The following is a 22,254-nucleotide window of genomic DNA, read 5'->3' as shown; positions in this document are numbered from 1 at the left end:
TTAGTTAAACCAATAAAAAATTACATTATTATTCATTCCAATATTTATGCAAAGTTAATTTGTGTAATTTTATAATAGTTAATTTAAAACGGGTAATTCGGCTCGATTCGGCTTGATCCACTACGGGTTGATGATTTAGTGAGTCAACCCAATCCGGCTCACTTCTTAGTGAGTTAAAATAATTTGAACCCGCTCACCACGGGTTGGATGGTTAAACGGATTGGTTCACGAGTTCACTCAATTAAAAAAAATAGTATTTTTTTATTTTTTTATTTTTTCAGTCAAAACTAAATTGTAATTCTAATTAAAATCTAAATAAACTTAAATACAATCCAAATACACAAAAAAAAATACAAATCATTTATGTGTTAGATAAAAAAACAACCTAACATGACTCAAATGTAAAACTCAACTAAATAAAAATAAATAAAAAACACTTGTGTGACCCTTCTATCTGCAAGTTGGTGAACCAACCCGACTCACCACGGATTCAACCCGGATGAGTCGAGTTGTAGATGAGCCGGATCAAAAATCAACCTGTATTGAAATTTGTAAAAAAATAAAAATTTATGTTCCAACCCATTTTGACAACTTTAAAGACATATATGAGATATTTACGTTGCTTTTATTTATAACACCTAAATTAAAAATAATATTTATTTTTCATTAGACCAGGTCATAACGTTCATTTTATTAATTATTTTTAGACCAAAATACTTTAGTTAAAATTGGTTGGAATTATATTAAAAATATTTAGAAGGATATAAATATTCATGACAGTAGTAGTTCTAAAATCAAAATTTGGGTATATAAAGAAAAATGTTAACCCTTTGAAACTAGCGAAGGAATTAAAAGATTTTTTATTAAAATGGATAGAAATACATTCTTCTATGTTTTTTCAATACGTCTCTAAATATGTCTTTTTAAAATTCTTGATAGTGTCATGGTTTACAAAATTCTAAATTAAATTAACTATTTTTTAATTACAAGGAATTAGGTAATTGACCTTTACAAATAGAAATGAAAAAATTGACCTTTAATTAGTTAAGAGCTGGAATGTACACATCGTATAAGAGATATGATACGTATTTAATATATTCATAAATTTATTTCAAAAATAATAAAATATGACATTGTTATTTGAGTGCTTGTGTCTTTTGCTAAAATCTGTCCAGGTAAGGGAAGTTAGGTCCTTTTCGCATTTTTTTTCCAAAGTTTAAGGTTCTATTACATTGTTTGTGTTGGAATTGCATTTGGTTGGTATGTGTTTGTGTATTATACTCATTGTCGCAACAGAAATCGCAATGGGACGACGAACCGAAAAGAAATTAGTTTAAAAGAGATTTTGAGTTGTCATCATAGTTATTTTGGAAAAATATGGAAAACCATAAAGATAAAGCAAGTCTACGAAAAATCCAGATCTTTGGATCCGGAAGTCGGTGACATGTAGGGAAGGTATTAGCACCCTATAATGCCCGCTCGAGAACAGTACCTTTAATTAAACATGCAAGTTAATGTCATTTTCAAAAAATTAATCTTTCCCAAAAATAATAAGACAAATAATATTTAAAATAAAAAAATATTTTTTTGTTTTCTTGGGTCCGACAAAGATTGACCTTAGTCCTACGTATTCTCATTTAAAATGAGAAATCAAAGTTACATAATTCTTTAAAAAATAATTCTTGGCAGGAAATGTTGATATTTTTAAATTTTGAAAATTTTATATATTTTTTGTATTTTTGAATTATTTGAAAATCAGTGTCACACGACGCAAATAGCCAGACATACACTAGAAGAGAAAGAAAATTATTTTTTGTATTTCTTGAATTTTCTATTTTTGTAAATTTTTATGATTTTCAAATTTTTTATCTTTTTAGAAAAAAAATGTGTATAAAAAGAAGGCGAGATTTAATAAATAAGTAAATAAAAACTTGTTGAAAAGTGAAACAAGATGCATGGGAGGGTGTAGGTTGTAAACGGTGGGGTGCAATGAGTAAAAGATGGCCTAATTGAAACAAACATATTTTAGTCACACCTTTTTCTCCTTGCAGGACACACACATGCTCTATGTCGCAGAGAATGAAAGAAGGAAAAGTCCTTTTTGCGAGATTAGAGAGAAGTAAGGTATTTTATTAAACTTTCATGGATGTAGTTTCTTCAACAACATTTACAGAAAGAAAACTGTAGTATTTATACATGTTTTCAGGCTACTCCTATTTCTATTCCTAAGACAACAATGCATAACTGATTGCATTTATTGTTTACAACTGATTCAGTTTTTTATTAACCAAGTCAACACCCCCCTTAATCCAAAAACTCTAGGCTAGTCATCCCAAGATCCTTCCTCATCTTGGCGAACCTTGCTTGCTTCAGAGGCTTGGTGAAAATGTCTGTTGTTTGCTCTTCTATGTGACAGTACGTCAATGTCAACTTCCCTTTGCTCACTTGATCACAAAGAAAATGGAACTTCGTGTCAATGTGTTTGCTCCTTCCATGTAGTGTAGGGTTCTTTGATAGGTTGATTGCATATTTGTTATCTATATTGAGCTAAATTGGTTTCATGTATTCCAGCTTCAACTCCTTCAAAACTTCTTCCAGCCATATACTCTGAAAAGTTGCTTCTGAGACAGCTATGTACTCTGCTTCGCATGATGACAAGGCCACAACATTTTGCTTCTTTGAGCACTAAGAGATTGGTGCACCCAAATATCTTAATAAGTACCCATATGTACTTCTTCTCTCAACTATATCTCCACACCAGTCTGAGTTTGAAAATGCCTCAAGCATTGCTCCATTATGGTCATCAACCTTTGGGAAGAAAATTCCCAATCTATAGTGCCTTTTAGGTACCTTAGGATGTGTTTAGCAACTGCCATAGCCTGGATACGCCACATTACAACTGTTAAAAATCAGTCGCTTAGTCAAACAAAACCACACAAATCTTTTCACATTTAACACACAACATGCCACAAACAAACACATCGATAAGCTCACTCTCCACTAGCCCCAAAATATTTTCAAAATATTTTCAAAACTTTTGCTCTGATACCAATTGTAACATCCCTAAGGAATATTACTGATATTAAATAAATAAAATTCAAAATACAATAAATACCGCATTGAATAAAACTATTTCCCAAAACAAAGGAAATTTAAAACTTTAATATGTAATAAGCTATAAAATCAGGAGTCCATAATTTCATAAAACTAAAATAAAAGTCAGTGGCTCCCGCCAGATTTACATGATATTCTCAAAGCTAAAATGATAAAACATAGAATATATGTATATATAAAAACATCCCCTACTAGCCCTCGCTCCGAGTCTAAGCATCTCCTGGCCCACCTGTCACATCATCTGCTCCCGGATAACAAGTTATCCAATCATCGCCACACACACACAAAAAGGGTGAGCTATGCACAATATATATAAACAAACATGAATATAAATATGTTTCCCAACCCAAAATAACATAACTAAATTCTCATACTTTTCAAATCATCCCACCATGACCTCATAGTCCTTCATGAGTCATATGCATGAACTAGATCTTGGGACTTCACTGTGCTCCCACGAAACTAACTCATTCGTGGTCCAACCCTATGAGCCTATCCCGCTCATAGTCCTGCCCTACAGACTCTTCGTCTGTAGTAAAACATCCAAGTCTCACACTTGGACCCTGGCACGCACGCAATCACCATACTATGGACTCCTCGCCCAATAGTAGCCGACGGGAACATAACAGTTCCTTGCCCATCGTGCGCCCGACACATGCAATCACCATACTAAGGACTCCTCACCCAATAGTAGTCGACGGGAACTCAACCAGTTCCATGCCCATCATGTGTCCAACCACCGAGCACATCCCAGACCCCTATTGGACTTAGTCCTTCAAGCCCAAACATCACACCACATGCATAAACATCCAATACCTAAGATAAATTAGCCAAATCATACATACAAGCACACACAAACATGGAATTTCACATAAGCTCGCTTAAGCTAGGGACCCTCGCCCAAGCTAAGCTCTCAGCCTCACTTAGGCTAACCCACCTTGCCTGAGCGAGCTTAAAACAACAACCACGTCACGTTATCTTGCTTAGGCGAGATCCTCTCGCCTGGGCGAGTCACACCTTCGCCCAAAACAACACATAGACCTCGCCTAGACGAGGTTTCTACAAAAATAACCCTACTGCACTTCGAGGACTCGCTTAGGCGAGCCACTCTCGCCTAGGTGAGAGTGTCCCTCGCTCGAAACTCAAAACCTCTCGCCTGGGCGAGATATCGCGCTCAAAGTTACCAAACCCCTTCGCGACCTCGCTTAGACGAGTCACTCTTGCCTGAGCAAGAAGCAAGTCGCTCAACACTGATGCCGGGTCGCCTAGGCGAGAAAGGCGAACCAACACCTAACCACGAGACCCTGCAACTCTCGCCTAGGCGAGGAGGAGTCGCTTGGGCGAAACATGCAGAGTTTCGCCACTGCTCGTGCCACAGAAACACTCAACCATTACCAATTTGCGATACATTCATAGTCTTTATCTCTAATTCATCAATCAAACCATAAAACGCATTGCAAACACAATTTGGACCCTCAAGATGCAATGTGAGTATAACCCAATTTATCAGTACCCAAAACCCCTCGTTCAATTCACACAACTGCATAACATGCCTTTACCTACAATCCCAATCAACCAAATTCTGGACCACAACACATACCACACGAATCTCAATCAAACAGAAACCAATTGGGCAAAACACAACAACATACAGTATTGAGAACGCACAAGTTTAGCACCCCCTAACCTGGAATCAATGATTAAAGAATTAAGAAAGATAGAACCCTTGATTCACAATTTCCTTCTTGCTTCAGCCCTTGCACACCCAACTCAACCTCTCACTCTCCAATTTCGCTCTCCTCTCAAGCTGCCATAGAACAATTTCAGAAACCCTTCTTTTTACCTAAAATTTGCCTTTTATATGTGTGTTAAAAATGGGTTTTAAAAATAAAACAAAATTGGGCTTTATTATGGTTTTCCCAACCCTCTTGGCTGCCCACAAGAACAAAGCATAACCACCATGCCAAATCACATTCGGTGATAACCTTTATAATCATAGGATTATACTATCACTCACCATTCACAATTGCATTTCCAAAACAAAATAATAAACCATACAACACATAATTGGCATACATAGGACTCAAACCCAAGTCCTCTTATACAAACAAAGTACTCTCAACCACTTGAACTAATACTTTTCCACATCACACCAAACAAGAATTAATGCCATAAAGGCTCTTTCTACTCTTATTTATTAATTAATTAATTATTTAATTTAATTAATTTCACGGGTCTTACAGGCAGCACTAGAATTATAGCCTCATTGCACTCTTCCATCTTGAATCTCTTCAGAATCTCCTGTGCATACTTCTTCTGGTGTAGAAACACTCCATATGGAGTGTGTACAAACTCCAGCCCAAGAAAATAATTCAGTGTTCCTAAATCTGTCATCTCACACTCAGCCTTCATCTTTTCTTTAAATTTTGCATCTTTATTTCCTGTAATGATTAAGACATCAACATACAAGCACACAATGAGTGTATTTGTATGACTCATGTTTTTCACATACACACCAAGTTCAACTGTGCATTTCATAAATCCTAGTTTGGCTAGAACTGCATCAATCAACTTGTTCCAGGCTCTAGGGGCTTGCTTGAGCCCATACAAAGCCTTTCTTAATCTGTACACAAGGTGCTTTCTCCCTTGCTTCTGAAAACCAGATGGTTGTACAATGTATACCTCCTTTTCTAGTGGGCCATTAAGGAAGGCTGACTTCACATCCATTTGAGCCATCTTCCAGCCTTTAGAACTTGCTACTACTGTAACTAGCCTCACAGTATCTATCCTAGCTACAAGGGCAAATACCTCTGTGTAGTCAATTCCTTCTTGTTGTAGGAAGCCCTTTGGTACCAATCTGGCCTTATACTTGGCCACACTCCCATCAGGTTTCAACTTTAGCTTGGAAACCCATTTCACATCAATAGGTAGTTTATCTTATGGCAGTGTAACTAATTCCCATGTTCTATTTTTCTTAATTGCCTCCAACTCCTCTTTTATAGCATTCCTGCATTCTCTCACCTTTAGAGCTTCCTTCTAAGTTATGGGTTCTATGTCAGCCACCAAAGCTTGGTGAACTAGATCACCGATTCCTATAATTACACCATCTCCATAAACTTCATGTCTAGCAAGCCTAGTGGAGGGAAACTTCATCCTCTGAGTTTTTCTGTTGTCTGAAACAACAACTGAATGCTCAATTTTATCCTCAAGAACACATGGAATATGTATTACTGTATTCTCCTTCTCTTCCCAACTCCAGCTGGCTGTCTCATCTACTACCACATCCCTACTAATCACCATTGTTTGCCTTTCTGGGTCATACAACTTGTATGCACCTGTTGGATGGTACCCAATCAAGATCAGGGGCTCACTCTTGTCATCTAGTTTCCTCCTCTTCTAATATGGAATATGTCTATTACATATTGACCAAAAAATCTTCAAGTGTTGCACGTGTGGCTTGACATCAAACCAAGCCTCTTCTGGTGTCACAAACTTTAGTCTTTTGGTTGGGCACCTGTTAAGAATGTAGGCAGCAATAGTTACTGCCTCTCCCCAATAGTCATGTGGCAGACCTTTTCCTTTCAACATACACCTTGTCATATCAACCAACATCCTATTTCTTCTCTCAGCCAGCTCGTTGTGTTATGGTGTATAGGGGGCAGTCACCTTATGCACTATCCCCTTTTCTTCACAAAACTTATTGAACTCTCTGGACTTGTATTCACCACCTCCATCAGTCCTCAAAATTTTTAACCTACTGTTAGCCTATCTTTCAACACTGGCACAAAACTTTTCAAAGACAAAAAACACCTCTCCTTTCTCCTTAATCAAGTACACCCATATTTTCCTCGAAAACTCATCTACAAATGTGAGGAAGTATTTATTTCCTCCTAGTGATGGTGTGTCTAGGTGACCACACACATCAGAATGCACCATGTCCAATACTTGTTTGGCTCTTTTTGGTGCAGAGTCTGTAAATGCCTTCCTAGGCTGTTTGCCAATCATACACCCTTCACAAATTTTGGCTTGTACCTCGATCTGTGGTAGCCCTTCCACCATTTTCTTGCTACTGAGTTGGTTCAGACTTTTAAAATCCAGGTGACCATATCTGTAATGCCACAACCAACTCTCATCCTCCACATTAGCAGTTGCTAGGCACTGTATTTTAGTACTGTCTAGATTCACCTTAAATGTCCTGTTCTTGGATAGTGGTGCCCTAATCACGAGCCTCTACTGTGAGTCATAAATCTCAATCAATTTTTGCTGCATGTTCATGGTGTAGCCCTTCTCTAAAAGTTGTCCAAGGGTGAGTAAATTATTCTTCATGCTTGGAACGTATAGAACATCATTCATGTAGGCCACCTTGTCATCCTTCCTTGTGATCATCACCTTTCCAATTCCTTCTACCATAATGGAGCTATTATCTACAAATTTAACATTGTTTCTCATACATGGATTAAGATCAATAAACCAATTCCTGTTTCCAGTCATGTGATTGGAGCACTCTGTATCCAAGTACCAAGACATGCTATCCTCTTCATTGCCTATTGTTGCCATCAGTAGTACTTGGTCTGAATCAGACCCATTTCCTTCTTTCTGTGTCATATTTGCTTCTTCTCCTTTTTGTCCCTTTTTTGATGTGTCTTCATGCCAACACTCATAAGAATAGTGTCCATATTTTTCACAATTATAGCACTGAACTCTTCTTTTATCATATGGTCTCTTGCCACCTTTTCCTCTTCCTCTGTTTTGATATTCTCCTCTACCTTCAGACCCATTGTTCTTAGATTTTTCCTGGGCCTCTGTTTCACTGTTTCTGCCACCACTTCTACCTCTAGATCTGCCTCTAGACCTTCCTCTACCTCTGCCTCTCCAACCACTTATGCCTCTGCCTCTGACTCCACAACTCACCTTGGCCTATAGAGCCTGTTCAGTCACCTTCTCACCATTCTTCCTTTCATTCACTCTCTGTTCATGTGCTTCAAAAGAGTTCTGCAGTTCTTCTATTGTCATAACATCAAGATCCCTTGACTCTTCTATTGCCACCACAACGTGGTCAAACCGTGGAGTTAAAGTCCTCAAAACTTTCTCTACAATTCTGTTGTCTTCTATGTTCTCATCACACACTCTCATGGCATTGGTGATCACTTGCAATCTGCAAAAATACTCTGCCACAATCTCCTTTTCTGTCATAGAGAGAAGTTCATATTGCCTTCTCAAGGATTGTAGTTTCACCTTCTTCATTTTCCCAGAATTTCCATACCCATTTTGCAAGATCTCTCAAACCTCTTTTGTTGTAACAACTTTTGAGATTTTTTGAAAGATAGGGGCAACAACAGATTGATGCAACAATACACGAGCCTTGCAGTCCAACTTTTTCATCTCCTTGTATGTTTTCTTGACTTCTTCATCAGCATTCTTGGGTGGTTCTTTGAAACCCACTTTCACAATCTCATCAATTTCTTGAAATCCAAGAATAGCGTCCATTTTTACACACCAATCATCATAGCCCTTTCCATCAAATATGGGTAAGCTTCCCGGGATCAAACCTCCACTAGCCATGAGTAGAGCACACAACAATATTCCAAAGATTCCCTTTCTTGAACCTTGCTCTGATACCATTTTGTTGGGCCTCAATTGGAGCCCACGTACAAGCCCACTTTCAATTGTCACAGACTCTCTCTCTCACACAAAAGATAAAAATATATTTCTCTGTAGATTATCTCTCAAAGCTTCTGCACTCATTGAACCTCCATTGCCACACAGCTGCTTCTTCTTTAATCGCGTCAACTACGTTTTCTTATCTTCCTCTTTTACTGTAAGCCACGTTTATGCTCACAGGTTACTCATCCACACCTTTTCTCTTTGCAAGACACACACCTGCTCTATGCCGCAGAGAATGAAAGAAGGAAAAACCCTTTTTGCGAGATTAGAGAGAAAGTATTTTATTAAACTTTCATGGATGTAGTTTCTTCAACAACATTTACAAAAATAAAACTATAGTATTTATACATGTTTTCATGCTACTCCTATTTCTATTCCTAAGACAACAATGCATAACTAATTGTAACTAATTGCATTTATTGTTTATAACTTATTCAGTTTTTGATTAACCAAGTCAACAATTAAAACCAGATATATATAAAAAATATATAAATAAATAGATTAATTACAAATCCTCTCAAAACAACAATTTCAAACTATAAGTTGTCGCTAAAAACTTCAAATTTAAAAGTAAACTTTAATATTATTATAGTGTTCTATATTTATAACTATTTTAAATTTATATATGTGACTACTAAATCTAAATTATATAATATTATATAATATTCTTTTTATAGTCATTTTAAAAACCATATTTATATTTATTATAAAAATTATATTCCATAATATAACTATGATATTCAATATTATACTAAAAAATAGTTATTTAGATTCATTAACTTGCACCAATTTAATTATGGTTTTACATTTTACTAGTCACAAATTTATTTAAATTAATTAATTATTTAAGTATTTTTCATATATCAAACCCTCCATTTAAGTAGTTTATCTATTCTCATAAATAATTACAACATTTAAATATAATTATATAAATAAATTATTTATTTAAATATAATAATTATTACATTAATACGCTTAATAAAGATTTAAGAACTAAGTACAGAAACATCGAAACACTGTTCTCAAACTAGTTTTACAGCAAACAATACGGAATCAAGATCAAAATCTTATCACATCAACAAACTTTTTTAACATAGTTTATGGCCGGCACCTTGAAACAATATTTCGTTGGTAACGTGATTAAAGTTTGTTCTAACCCTAACTTTCTACGCGGCTCTGACGCATCTCTGCGATAAATCGCGTGTGTTCTGCACATAACAAAGCACCCGTTACACCAAATAAAGCACTTATTTACCCGTTTTGTAAGATTTCGTTAACAATTTGACTTACATAACAAAAATATTATTTTCACATTGAATTAAAAAATTTAAAGATAAACAGTCAACTTTAAACGATAAATTCTAAAATTTTATTGACCATACAAATGTATATTCAAGAGAAATAAAAATAACCACAGTGGAATTTGTCTTTCACGTTGAAAATTTGATTTATCTGAAACCGAATTTTAGAAATATATAAAATTTTGAAATTGAAATAAAATATGTTTAACTGGGTAATTTTTTTTAAATAGATTTATTTTAGAAAAAAAATTCTCAGAGGAATAGTAAATGGAATTTAATTCGAAAATAAATAAAAAAATATGATGTGTGGAAACAGGAAAAAGTCTATTGCGTGGAAACTACACAATTCGGTCAAAGCTTCCGCAGATCTTTATATATTCTCCAATTATATTTTATTAATTAAAAAAAGAATTTAGAATTTTAATTTAAATATATAAGAAATCTTAAATGAAAAAAAAGCTTAAATTAAGTTAAATATAATTAATTAGTAAAATTAAGAAGAAGTGTGGAATTTCCACTCTTGAAAAAACAATGGCTGTTGAAAATACACACGAGGTATAATCGGGGTAGGAGAGAGAAAGCGATATTTAAGAAAGAAGAAGAAGAAGAGAGAGAGAGAAAAAGTGAAGAATGATAGCCATAAATAAATATACACATAATTTCAATTATTAGCTCAAAGCCTTTCCTTCTTTGTACCAAACGCTCAAAATATCACCACCCACTCCACCACCGTCACCGTCGCACCCTCACCGCCTTCTCACCCTATCAACGCCCTCACACATAACAGAACAAAACAAAATTCCCTCACAAACACGAGACCCTAAAACCTTTCTTTTCTCTTCCTTCTTTTTTCTTCTTCGTTCTTTCTTTCTTTCTATCTTTCTTTCTTTCTTTTTTTTCCCGTTTTGCCCTTTCGGTTCTATTCTATCTAGTCTCTCGTTTTTCTATGGCTTCTTCGCTTCTTCTTCTTCTCCTTCTCCTTTGCGTTTCTGTGATTCAATTCGCGTCTGCGTTTTCTTTTTCTTCTTCTTCTTTGTGCCTTCCTCAGCCACCTTCGTTTCTCTATAATCTCCAATCGCAGTGTCCAATCTCGATCCCGTCGAATCCGCCTCTCCAGGTACCTCGGTTTTCAGATTTTGTTTTAATTTTCCGCGTGTTGAGGTTGTTTGCTGTGTGTGTGTTTGTGAATTGTTGGATTTTGTTTCGAGGATTGGATTGTTTGATCTTTAACCTAGCTGCCAAATACTTTGTGTCAATTTTTCGTGGTGTGTTGTCATCGAGAATCTTTAAGTTTCTTTGTGAAAGAGGCCGTGGAATCTTATAAGATAGATATGGAATCTGATAAGTGAGATGCGGAGTAATTGTTTGCATAGTTTTCTTCTGTCTGAAGAAATTCATCGAGATTGTGATATTGACGCACCAGAGATCGTTACATAGTCAGGAATAATGGCGATGTGTCGATTGATTCATGTAATTGACCTCACCTGATTGGATAAGGTGTTTTTGTTGCTGTGGTTGTTTGGATGGTTTGATGAACCTGGGTTCTGAATTAAACACATGGGAATGAAGATTCGGTTTTCGCATCTTATAAATGTCCATCGATAGGGATAATTTCATACCTGTGAATGATTTTGAAGTTCTTGATTTGTAGGCTTTATGAAGATAGTTTCTCATAATTTCCTTGTTTTGGCTAATTGTTTGATTTTTTTAAAAATATTTATGAGAAACAACTGAATTTATTGTGTTGCCTTGGACCTTGAAGATATTTTTGTTAGGTGAAAGATTGTTGTGCTTAATTACTTATAAACAATTGGCTATTATACTGTTTGTGATTTTGTTGGATCATTTGGCATCGACCCGAGATGTGGGATCAGCTAGTTAAAAGCAACCAAATTGAGGACTATTTTGTGTTTAGGATGGGGGATTTAAAGCCTTCCTTGGGATCATTTGGGATCTTTTACCAAGCATGTAGACAAGTTTAAAATATGTATTTTATGTAGCTGGTAAGAACTAGTTGACTTGATTGTTTTTATTTTGGTGTCGTGGTCGCATTGGTATAACAATAAAATATGTCCATTTGATATCCTTTAATAACCTCTAGGGAGTGATCCTTAAGTATCCATATCTAGTAATAAAAATACACATGGAATATTGCTTTATTTTATGAGCAGATTGCATAAACTTCTCGTTTTTAACTCAGCATTAAATTTCTTACAGATGGTAGCTTGGCAATACATTGTTAACTTTGATGATGCTCTCTAGCATATTCTGAACCACTTGATGGGACTACTTTCGTTGTATTTCTCTTCATTGGGGGGAGGGGATTTCCTGTGAATCTCTTGAATGATTATATTTTGCTCAGGAAAATTGATTACGTTTTTAGGATTTCAATCAAATCATTCACACTGAAGCTTTAATCCAAATCCATATTAATTTCCTCATTTTGCACATACTTGTTAATCCTTTAATCAGATAACCTGTCAACACATTCAAAAATTGTTTAAAGTGAAGCAAACAGATGATGTTGTAAAACTTGTCCTTATTTCACCATGAAGAATTGCCCATATCTATTAAGTCCGTTATTCCTCCAGCTCTCCCCTGAAATAATTTTGTTCAATTTATTTTGCATTTTATGAACCTTTATATGATGCACTGTCATTTGCTTGGAATTCTGTTAAGCATTTTTAACTAAATTTTGATCTAGTGCAAAAGCTATTTTTTTACTCATATTTTCTTCATTGCTTAAAGCTAGTCAAGTACCAGAAGCTCAAAGTGTCTAAAATACAAAATCAGAATTATGAGTATTAATATTACATTCGATAATAGTATTTTCTTTTTCTTATTAGTGAAATTACTTCAGTCGGGCCTTGATCACCTTGGACTTTGAATTTCTAGTTTATTATACTCTTCTTTCCTTTTAACTGCATTCTAGCTAATTGATTGATCATCACTTTTTTATATATTTCTTCTAACATTTAAATCCATTTTGCATCAAAGAGAACATTTAGATCAATGTTAATGAACTACCATCATTGATTGTGCAACTAAGTGCCATTACTTTTTGTAAACTTTGTTGTATTAAATGACTATTTATCTGTAATGACTAGTTAAAGGAAGCACAAATTCCTTGGATATTTGAGAGCTATGAAGCTCGAACACCAGAAACAACACTGACACTATGACACCTATAATCTCCAACATGTAGGACACATAGACATGTGTGTATAGTAGCATCATTATGAATTATTTAAATTGATAATCAACATTTATATATTCAAAATCATTTCACAAAAGTTAGTTGAATATAACATTTTGAACAATAGGCTGCTCTTATTCCAACTTGAAAAAAACATTAGAAAAGGAACTTGTGATATCTTAACTTGGACTGCTCTTCAGATTCGTATTCAAACCAGTATTTGCTTAAAAAATAATATAAACCATTATGTAATCTTGAAAAAATGTATAATTAAAAAAGTTATATAGTTAATCTCCTTGGATTTAAGGAGTGCGCTAGATAATGAAGGGGGCTGCTAGTTGTAGTCCATTGATCAATTAATATGGAATTAATCACTTCACAAAAGGTTGAACCTTCACTTTCATCCTTTCTACCAGTCATATATGGCCTTTCCAGCTTTTCAATCATTGAATCCCACATTTCTTAGACTAGGTGAAGATAAGAAGCTTTCTTATGGATTCTTCTAAGAACATTATAGATTGGTAAAGTATGTAATCTTTCTTATCCCACCAATTATAGGTTTTACTCTTATATATGAGTGATTATATTTTTATATGGATTAAAAGCTATCCATGTTTAGGGTTTTGACAAGTTTTATGATGGTTATTGAGGACCTAACATAAATCATCTTCCTTTGTTTGGACTGACTATAAGATCACATGTGAATTTTCTAGCCTATAAATATAAAAGGGTAGTTGTAAGCTGTCAAATGTAAACAGAGACTGAGCTCTAATTTACACACCATGACCCAAAAAAAGAGATGTGACATTTGGGTAATCTGTCGTTGGTTGGAAATATCAGGGCTGGCCAAACAAACTACTGCAAACACTGGGTTTGACATATTTTGAAGAAAAAAGGTTAAGTTTTTGTCTGAACAACTGTGACAGAAGGGTTTTGAATTAATTAAACCATTAGAAAATGGAGGGAATTCACAATATATGTTTTTTCTATGGTAATTTCTCATTATCATGGTGCTATAGACGCTGCCACAACTGATATTGAAACGGCTCTACTAAATATATGATATTAAAGATTACAATGAGTAGCTATTTGTACTATAATTCTCTCCGCAACAGACCCAATGGCCTGCCATTATAGAAATAATATCATTAACGTAACTATTGAATTAACACAGACGTGTATAAACTTCTTGTTAGGTGACCCAACTGGTTTGTTGGGCCAGGTCACATACTGGTCAACCCAATGCCAGGGAGTCTCCATTTTACGTACTCATCATAAAACAACAGTTGTTGGTTTAACATTGCATTTTGAGTTTGCAATTGCTCATCTTGCAAATTTATTTGGCTGGATATAAATGACTTTATTACATTGATAATGGTAATAAGTTTCCTATTTTAAAGTCCGTTGCTTGAATTTTCATACCGTCAAGAAATTACTCTCATTATGGACTGAAGTGTGCACGTTATGGCAGTAAGGGGACAGATTGGCTTTGGGGATATATATGCTTTTGGCGTTGGGGATAACAGTTTCTTTTCTTTCCATTCACCATGCTAGGCATTTCTATCATTTTCAAAGTTTTTAAGCCCAACGTAATTCCTTCTGACTGAATAAGTGCATGTGCCCAAGCAATAATATTTAGACAAAATATACTGATTTTGTCATTACTATGCCGTATAGCTTTGCTTATGTAGATTTGAATAAATAATTATTTAATTTTAGGATTTAATTATGTTTATCCTGACGTTATTAAATTGCATATTCTGATGACGTTTATTATATTTTTCATTTTGATTTGTAGGTGGATGGAAATTTTTTAGACGGAGTTCTGTCTGCCAGAAAGAGTGTAGAGTATATTTCTATACTCTTCTATGCCTCCTGGTGCCCATTTTCTCAAAAAATGCTTCCGCAATTTGAAACTCTCAGTTCGATGTTTCCTCAAATAGAACATTTGATTATCGAGCAATCATCAGCTTTGCCAAGGTTTTGAAGCTATCCCTGCTCTTATTTTTAAATTTCTGAATAAGGATGAAACTAATTTCTTTTGCTGTATGCTGTTTGCTGGGTCTGGTGATGGCCTACAATTTGATCTAGTTAATTATTCCTGGTTCTGCAGTAACTAATTTCCTATTGAGGAATGCTAGTGCTACACTCAATGACACTCTCTTTACCAAATTCTAAATATTAATAGATGAAGTCCATGTGCATTTCATTGAATATGAATATGACCCGCAAAGTATAGAGTAAAAACCTATATCATTAGTACTACATGGATTTCACCCAATGATAGTATGTCAGACATTGTGTTGTTAGCATTGATCAATTTTCTATTATTTAAGCTAATGCCATAATTAATAGATATATTCTTTCCTTTTCTATCTGCAATGTATTTAATTCATATTTTTAGATTAAATTATTTCACACACAACAGACTACCTTTATAATTGTCTGTTGATGTCTGCATTTGTTTTGCTTTGCAGCTTGTTTTCACGATATGGAATCCATAACTTGCCTGCAATATTACTAGTGAACCAGACATCAGTATTGAGATATCATGGACCAAACAATCTCCTTCCCGTTTCAGAATTTTACGAAAGAAACACGGGTAAGCATATCCCCGTTCTTGTTTGTAAATAATAAGCTATGATGTATTGAAGGAAGAGAATCAATTTTCCTCCCCAATTAATAGCTAACACAAAGCTTTAGAAACTTCAACGACTGAGTTTTATTTTACCTAATTTACCTCCATTGACTGATCTCTCTGCATGTTCAGGGATAGCGGCAATTATTAATGTTGTTGATCAACCTAGCAGCATGACGATGACGAGTGATGAGAATTCGGCTATGAACCTGTTTGGTCTGTCTCTGAACGAAACATGGAGCAGGGATCCCTACTTGGTATTCTCTGTATTGTTTCTTTGTTTGAGGCTACTTCTCTTTGTGTTCCCCAAGATCGTCTCACGTCTCCGAGCATTCTGGGTTTCCTGCATTCCTCATCTGAACCTGCAAATATTTGGTGAGACGAGCCAAGTGATGGGACGTGTGCTTCAGGTGATAGATGTCAGGAGGATTTGGAACAGGTTAAGACTGTGCAAGATTAGGATTTTTCAAGAAAGGGCAAGGAGTGCCCGAGCTTGGGCTTCATCTTTGGCTTCTGTTTCTCTTGGTGAGTCATCATCAGCTAGGTCATCCACACAAGGTTTGAATTAACAGCCTTTCTTACTATGTCATTTTTTGAGGGTAGTTTATCTTTATCAGTTATATTGTATCCTCAGGCTTGCAGTGAAGCTTGGCAGCTCATAGTCTTCTTCTCTCGCTAATTTTGTTGTAGTACTAATAGCCAAATGTTGATTTATGTTTTAAGCTGGGTTTTGAGAGGAAGCGAACAGGCATGTAAATTTGAGAAGTGTTTCCTTTCGTGTAAATTAGTTGTTTCTGAATGAAATCATACACGTTACTGTAGAATAAGCATCTTAACTACCCTTCCCCAACATACTTATTAGCCCCACTTAAGCAATCTGAAGTACAACCTACTTCATTATTTTCCAATGGAAGATAGAGAAAGCTGCCGCAGGTATTTATCTATCAACTCATTTTTTCACTAATCTCGTGTATGGCCAAGTGGCAATAAGGATCATCCCATCTTTATAATAATATATTTTATAATACTCTCCTTTAAACAATTCATATTGTTTGAAATAGGTAAGAATCTACCAAATATTGTAGGTTCTACATTTTATTTAACCACTTTTACTGGTGATTATTGTTATACCGGCATCCTTATGCTTCCGAAACACGGTTCATGTGTTTAGTTGGGTAGGGAACTAAAGTGAACATTCGAGAAATTGCTTTTAGAATTTTGGTTGTCTAAGCCGGGCAATCTTTTGCAATCGAAACCAGTTCATCGATGTTTAAATTTCGGGCTTTGGCTGGTGGAATTACAAGGAAGAGTCGTGCAATAGAAATCAGTTCCATGAATGAAGGAGTTTGTCTCTAAATTACAAAAGATGCCATTTTAGAATGCGAGAATAAAATTACAACTAGTCTTTATTTTTTGTAATTTTAAAGGATGAAAGGATGGTGGAACAGTAGCTTTAAAACCACTTAAAGAAATAGTTTGAAATTATCTGCCATTTAAATTGTATTTCTGTTTTTCTAAAGTCTAATCTGACCAGTTTTCGTGATTGATTTGAAGGATAGATCTGATTTATTTACCTTTTCTGTGTAAAATGGTAACCACCTCTTGTAAAATTTGGGGACAACACAAAAAAGGAAAAACATGGCAGAAAATTTGGACTTTATAATTGAAAAAAATGGCCACGAATAATTCCTCGGAATTTATTCCTTGAGTTTCTAACCTGTGTCCACGAAAAAAGGGGACAACACAGTAAGTTTACAAAGTTAAAAGGCTTAGCTAACTTTAATTATACAAAATTATTTGATTTAATGTAACATGCTGATAGATCATACATTGATCTCTCCTAGACTTTTAGGAAATGTAATCTTTTATTATAAAACATCAGCAGTGATTATGTGGAAACAAAAGCCTTTAAAATTAAATTGCTTAAATAATACAAATATTTTGACACTTTGGATGTTACAGAAAACGAAAAATTAACTTCCAGTAAGATGTACAATTATAGATTTTCTGTAGCAGTTCCTCAGGGGGGGACTTTTAACACAATTACCAATGATTGAACGAGAATGCATAGTAGCAGAAGCAATATTAAATTGCTTAAATAATACAAATATTTTGACACTTTGGATGTTACAAAAAATTAACTTCCAGTAAGATGTACAATTATAGATCTTCTGCAGCAGTTCCTCAGGGGATTTTTAACACAAGCTACCCCATTACCAATGATTGAACGAGAATGCATAGTGACAGAAGCAATATAGAATTGCATAACAGTATGGAAACAAAAGCAAAAGGAGAAAGAGATAGAGAGTCATAATGAAGAAAGACAGAATAGAATTATATTCCTTGATGATTTACAAAAGGGCAAGGATAAGAGCCTTATATACAAGAAATGAAAGAGGCAACTAACGGAAAAACGGTTAAAATTAAAGAGGGGAGAAACTTAAGAGGAAACATTGAGTGCAGCAGAACAAAACTTTATCACCCCCTCAAGTTGGGAATAGATGTTTTTCATTCCCCAACTTGGAATGGAGGTAAGTGAATGTTGGGGGAGGCAAAGGTTTCATGAATATGTAGCTGCTTGCTCTGTAGATGAGATAGGGAGAAGCTTTAGAAGCTCATGTTGAATTTTTTCTCGTACAATGTGGCAATCGATGTCAATATGCTTTGTGCGCTCGTGGAAGACATGGTTGGATCCGATTTGAATAGCGGACTGGTTATCACAGTAGAGAAGAGCTGGTTGTGTGAAGTTGATGCCGAAGTCACGAAGGAGGTAGGTCAACTATTGGAGTTGCATGTGGTTGAAGTTAGTGCTCGATACTCAGCTTCAGAGGAGCTCTGCGAGACGGTCTGCTGCTCTTTGGATCTCCAAGAGATGATGGAATTACAAGATAGATGGAGAAGCCAGTAATGGAGCGACAGGTATCAGGATAGGTGGCCTAGTCAAAGTCACTAAATCCCTTCAATTGATGTGTGTTAGCTGTTTGAAAAAAGATACCGTGGCCAGGGGCGCCTTTCAGGTAACGAAGGATGCGAGTGACAACTTGTTGGTGAAGGTCAGTTAGGTAGAGATGAACTGGCTAAGGTGGTTAATAGAAAAGGCTATATTAGGGGGTGTGTTTGTCAGATAAATGAGACGACCAATGAGACGTCTGTATGAGGCAGATTGGTCTTCATTGAGGGGTTGTCCTTGCAAAAGGAGTTTAGGTGATTGAGACATAGGTGTTAAAACAGATCTGTCTGACAACTTAACCCAGAAGGGGATCTGAATTGATTAATGAGTCTTTCACTTAGTTAAATTGAATCTTGAAAGTATCTTTAAGTCTTATAACCCAATTAACCAATTTTGCAGTTCTGTGTTAATGGACTGTGTAAAGCAATCAAGAAAGATTGTAAGAGAAGAGAGAAACCAAGACACAACAGTTTATACTGGTTCGATTCAAGATGAATCTACGTTTAGTCTTCTCCTGAGTAAACCCACTCAGGAGGATTCCACTAACTCAATGGAGATCCAAGAATTACAAGAGCATCTATATAATTCAAGACCCTAAAGACTAAGGAGCTTGATCTACAAATCAAGAACTCCCCCTAAGAGCAATGCATCCACACAGTTGCACCTAGGCCTTCACTTCACACAGTGAATCAACTGTAACCAAAAATACAATAAAAAAGAATCAAGAAACGAATACACCTATTGTTGTGCATATTTGTCAATTTGCTCCTAGATTCAAGCTAGACCCATCAAGGTTGAATCAACCATCAATCTCCTTGAATCTTCACTTGAATGATCTCTCAAGAATGCTTAAGAACTCTTTAAATCTCAGAGGACAATTTCTCATAATGTTTCTTAGGGATCTTGTAATTTTTTCACACTTAAAACTGATTTCAGAAACGACTTTTATATAAAGTTCTCTACTGTCATTAATGGATTAGGAATTTACCTAATAGATTATCGTGAATGTGTTTTAACGGCCTTAGTGCAGTACCCTCAATTAATCTATTAGTTAAATAGCCAATCGATTTATGAATGCACAAGCAAGAGTTTGATGGTTAATACAACTTAATGCAAGCTTGTTTTACATATGATATTTTCACTCTAACACCCTAATACACAACCCAACAAAAACAGGACTAATTCTAAACTGGTAGGCATCATCAAAACCATCTTCATATAGGTTGAAGTAGCTCCCTCTTTCAACAATCTCCCCCTTTTTGATGATGGCCAAAATTTGTCTTGTAATCACAACAACATTGGGTGTCCTGCAATACATAAAAAACAGCTTTCTCCCCCTTTGGACATTAGCAAAAAACAAGGGTGTGGTCAAGATAGCAGAAGACAATAAATGGGTATAAGTAGTGAGATCAATTGAGAATTAACATTATAGGGTGGATAGCAGATGGCAGATAAGCACAAAGTAATACATCAGAATAGCATTGAAATAGCACAAAGGTAATGGAGATATATATATGCAGCAAGTAACAATGTCAAGCATTAAGCATTCATCAAGTAAACATATTAAGCGAGTTAAACAGAGTGCATATGCAGTACACGCCAAACGAAAGGAATCCCAATCTAAAGGAACTATGTGAGGATAACCAAAATTAACACGCACACCTCCTCACGAAAGACTAAAGGAAAACTAAGGCTAAAAGGCACAAAATGGAAGCCTAAAGGGTGGTTAGACAAAAATGGGTGTGTGTGAGGATCAGACTGAGTTATTCATCATCAGTGGCATCTTCAAACTGCTCGCTCTCGCTTCCTTCTACAGAGTCTACAACAGCTTCTGGGTTGGGAGTATCACGACCAATATTGAGCAGGGCAAGTTGTTCTTGAACAGAGGAGAGTTGATGCTCAATAGAATCCAGCTTGGACATCCAGGTGTGATGATGATCGAGAAGCGTAGTGACCATGCGCAACATTTCTTGCTCATATGGAGTTTGGGAGGCAGTAGAGGAGAGTTCGACAGTATCAACAGGTTCTGCATCAGGTTCATCCTTGAAGCACCAGATATTTCCCCAAAACGCCATTCCCATGTGATGAAGAGCATTTGCACCAATCAGACTAGTATGATTCTGAGTATAGGAAGCTTCTCCAGAGAAAATCAACCTTATAATGTTCAATGACTTTGCACAGGAACACAACATATGGTAGGGGTAGTTGGGTAGCTTGATAGCTTTTTGCATCGTATCAAAGACGACTTCAGACCAATCGATGAGAATGTTGGATTTGAAGGCGTGGATGAGGAAGACATCCTCAGTTGTGAGTTGAGCATGATTACCATTGCGTGGAACCAGAATCCAAGCGATGATGAACGCGAGCACCCTTTCGTCCTTCTTCATCCCACCAGCTCGAAAGATGTTGTAATCGCGTTTGGCAATGGGATCCCTCAAACAAGATTGGTAGATGTCCAGGCGATTTGCCCCAGGAAACCCTCGATGTGCCAGAATGCCAGCTATCCGGAAACCAGCAATAGAGGTCCAAATTTCTGGGGTTAAAACTATATTTACCTCTTTGACTCGCGAAGTAAGAAGATCCTCTTCACACTGTAAGTTGGCATAGAAAACCCTAATCAGATCTGGGTAGACATTACCTTTGAGTTGGACAAAGGTCTCCAAATTTTGGAAGGAAAGAAACTCGGGAAAGGCAAAACCATGAGTGCGGAAGAAGGGAAGTTTGACGTGCTTATGGTTGATGATTTTGCGGTTGCGAAAGGAACTGCTAAAGTTATCCTGGGCTTTGGGGTCACTGATCCAACCATCAATGTCGGGATCTTGTTGCTTGGTTGCCATCCGCTTAATGCGTTTGTGACAGGAGGAAGAAGATGCCATGACAGATGGGTGATTGGTGCTAACGAGTAAAGGAGCAGAGATGGAAAAGGAAAGGTGGAAGCCTAGGGTTTTAGAGAGGTTGGTCAAGATAGGGGGCCTGGGTTCAGGAAGTAAGAGAAGCATTAGGTGTAGAGAGGTACTAACCTAATGGATTAGCGGGGTCCTCTTTAGAAATTAGAAAGCAAGTAAATGGTGAGAAGCCTTACTGAATGGGGCACAATATTGGATTAAGGCCAGAGTTAGGCTAGCAACTATGCAGACTGCACACAAGATGCAGGCCAGCAGATGCAGAAACAAAATGAACCAGGTATGTACGAGTTTATGCTAGTTATATATGCAATATGCATGTGACTGGAAATGAAACATAACAACATACATAGTAAGTAATTGACAGGCAAAACACATAAAACAAAGCAATAAAGAGAAAATTAAAACAGAATAGAAGTTGCTAAGTATGTTTAATGAGAGCAAGTGATGTCTAAAATACTCAAGTCATTTCTAAGAGTGTAAAACCT

At 36.0% G+C, this 22,254-nt stretch overlaps 2 protein-coding genes across 2 annotated transcripts; one reads left to right on the top strand and one right to left on the bottom strand.

Annotated features, from left to right (window-relative positions):
- Nucleotides 1–8,031: 8,031 nt before the first annotated feature.
- On the bottom strand, nucleotides 8,032–8,358 carry LOC114180673. The gene has a single exon (XM_028066974.1). It carries the CDS (start codon nucleotides 8,356–8,358, stop codon nucleotides 8,032–8,034), a length of 327 nt encoding a protein of 108 aa, XP_027922775.1.
- Nucleotides 8,359–10,701: 2,343 nt separating this feature from the next.
- LOC114181956 (5'-adenylylsulfate reductase-like 5) lies at nucleotides 10,702–16,737 on the top strand. The gene is made up of 5 exons (XM_028068650.1): nucleotides 10,702–11,196; nucleotides 15,074–15,255; nucleotides 15,753–15,877; nucleotides 16,046–16,471; nucleotides 16,548–16,737. Exons 1-5 carry the CDS (start codon nucleotides 11,026–11,028, stop codon nucleotides 16,556–16,558), a joined length of 915 nt encoding a protein of 304 aa, XP_027924451.1. The 5' UTR covers nucleotides 10,702–11,025; the 3' UTR covers nucleotides 16,559–16,737.
- The last annotated feature ends 5,517 nt before the right edge of the window (nucleotides 16,738–22,254 follow it).

The sequence above is a fragment of the Vigna unguiculata genome, chromosome 4, assembly GCF_004118075.2.
Source record: "Vigna unguiculata cultivar IT97K-499-35 chromosome 4, ASM411807v1, whole genome shotgun sequence".
NCBI classification, from domain to species: domain Eukaryota; kingdom Viridiplantae; phylum Streptophyta; class Magnoliopsida; order Fabales; family Fabaceae; genus Vigna; species Vigna unguiculata.
Note: the sequence above shows the minus strand (reverse complement) of the source record. Positions and strands in the feature narration are given on the sequence as shown.

Excerpts from the sequence above, each read along its gene's own strand:
- LOC114180673 (XM_028066974.1), bottom strand. The coding sequence starts at position 8,358 with ATGAAGAAGGTGAAACTACAATCCTTGAGAAGGCAATATGAACTTCTC.
- LOC114181956 (XM_028068650.1), top strand. The coding sequence starts at position 11,026 with ATGGCTTCTTCGCTTCTTCTTCTTCTCCTTCTCCTTTGCGTTTCTGTG. Across the intron at positions 11,197-15,073 it reads CGTCGAATCCGCCTCTCCAG|GTGGATGGAAATTTTTTAGA; the intron begins GTACCTCGGTTT and ends TTTGATTTGTAG. Across the intron at positions 15,256-15,752 it reads CAATCATCAGCTTTGCCAAG|CTTGTTTTCACGATATGGAA; the intron begins GTTTTGAAGCTA and ends TTTGCTTTGCAG.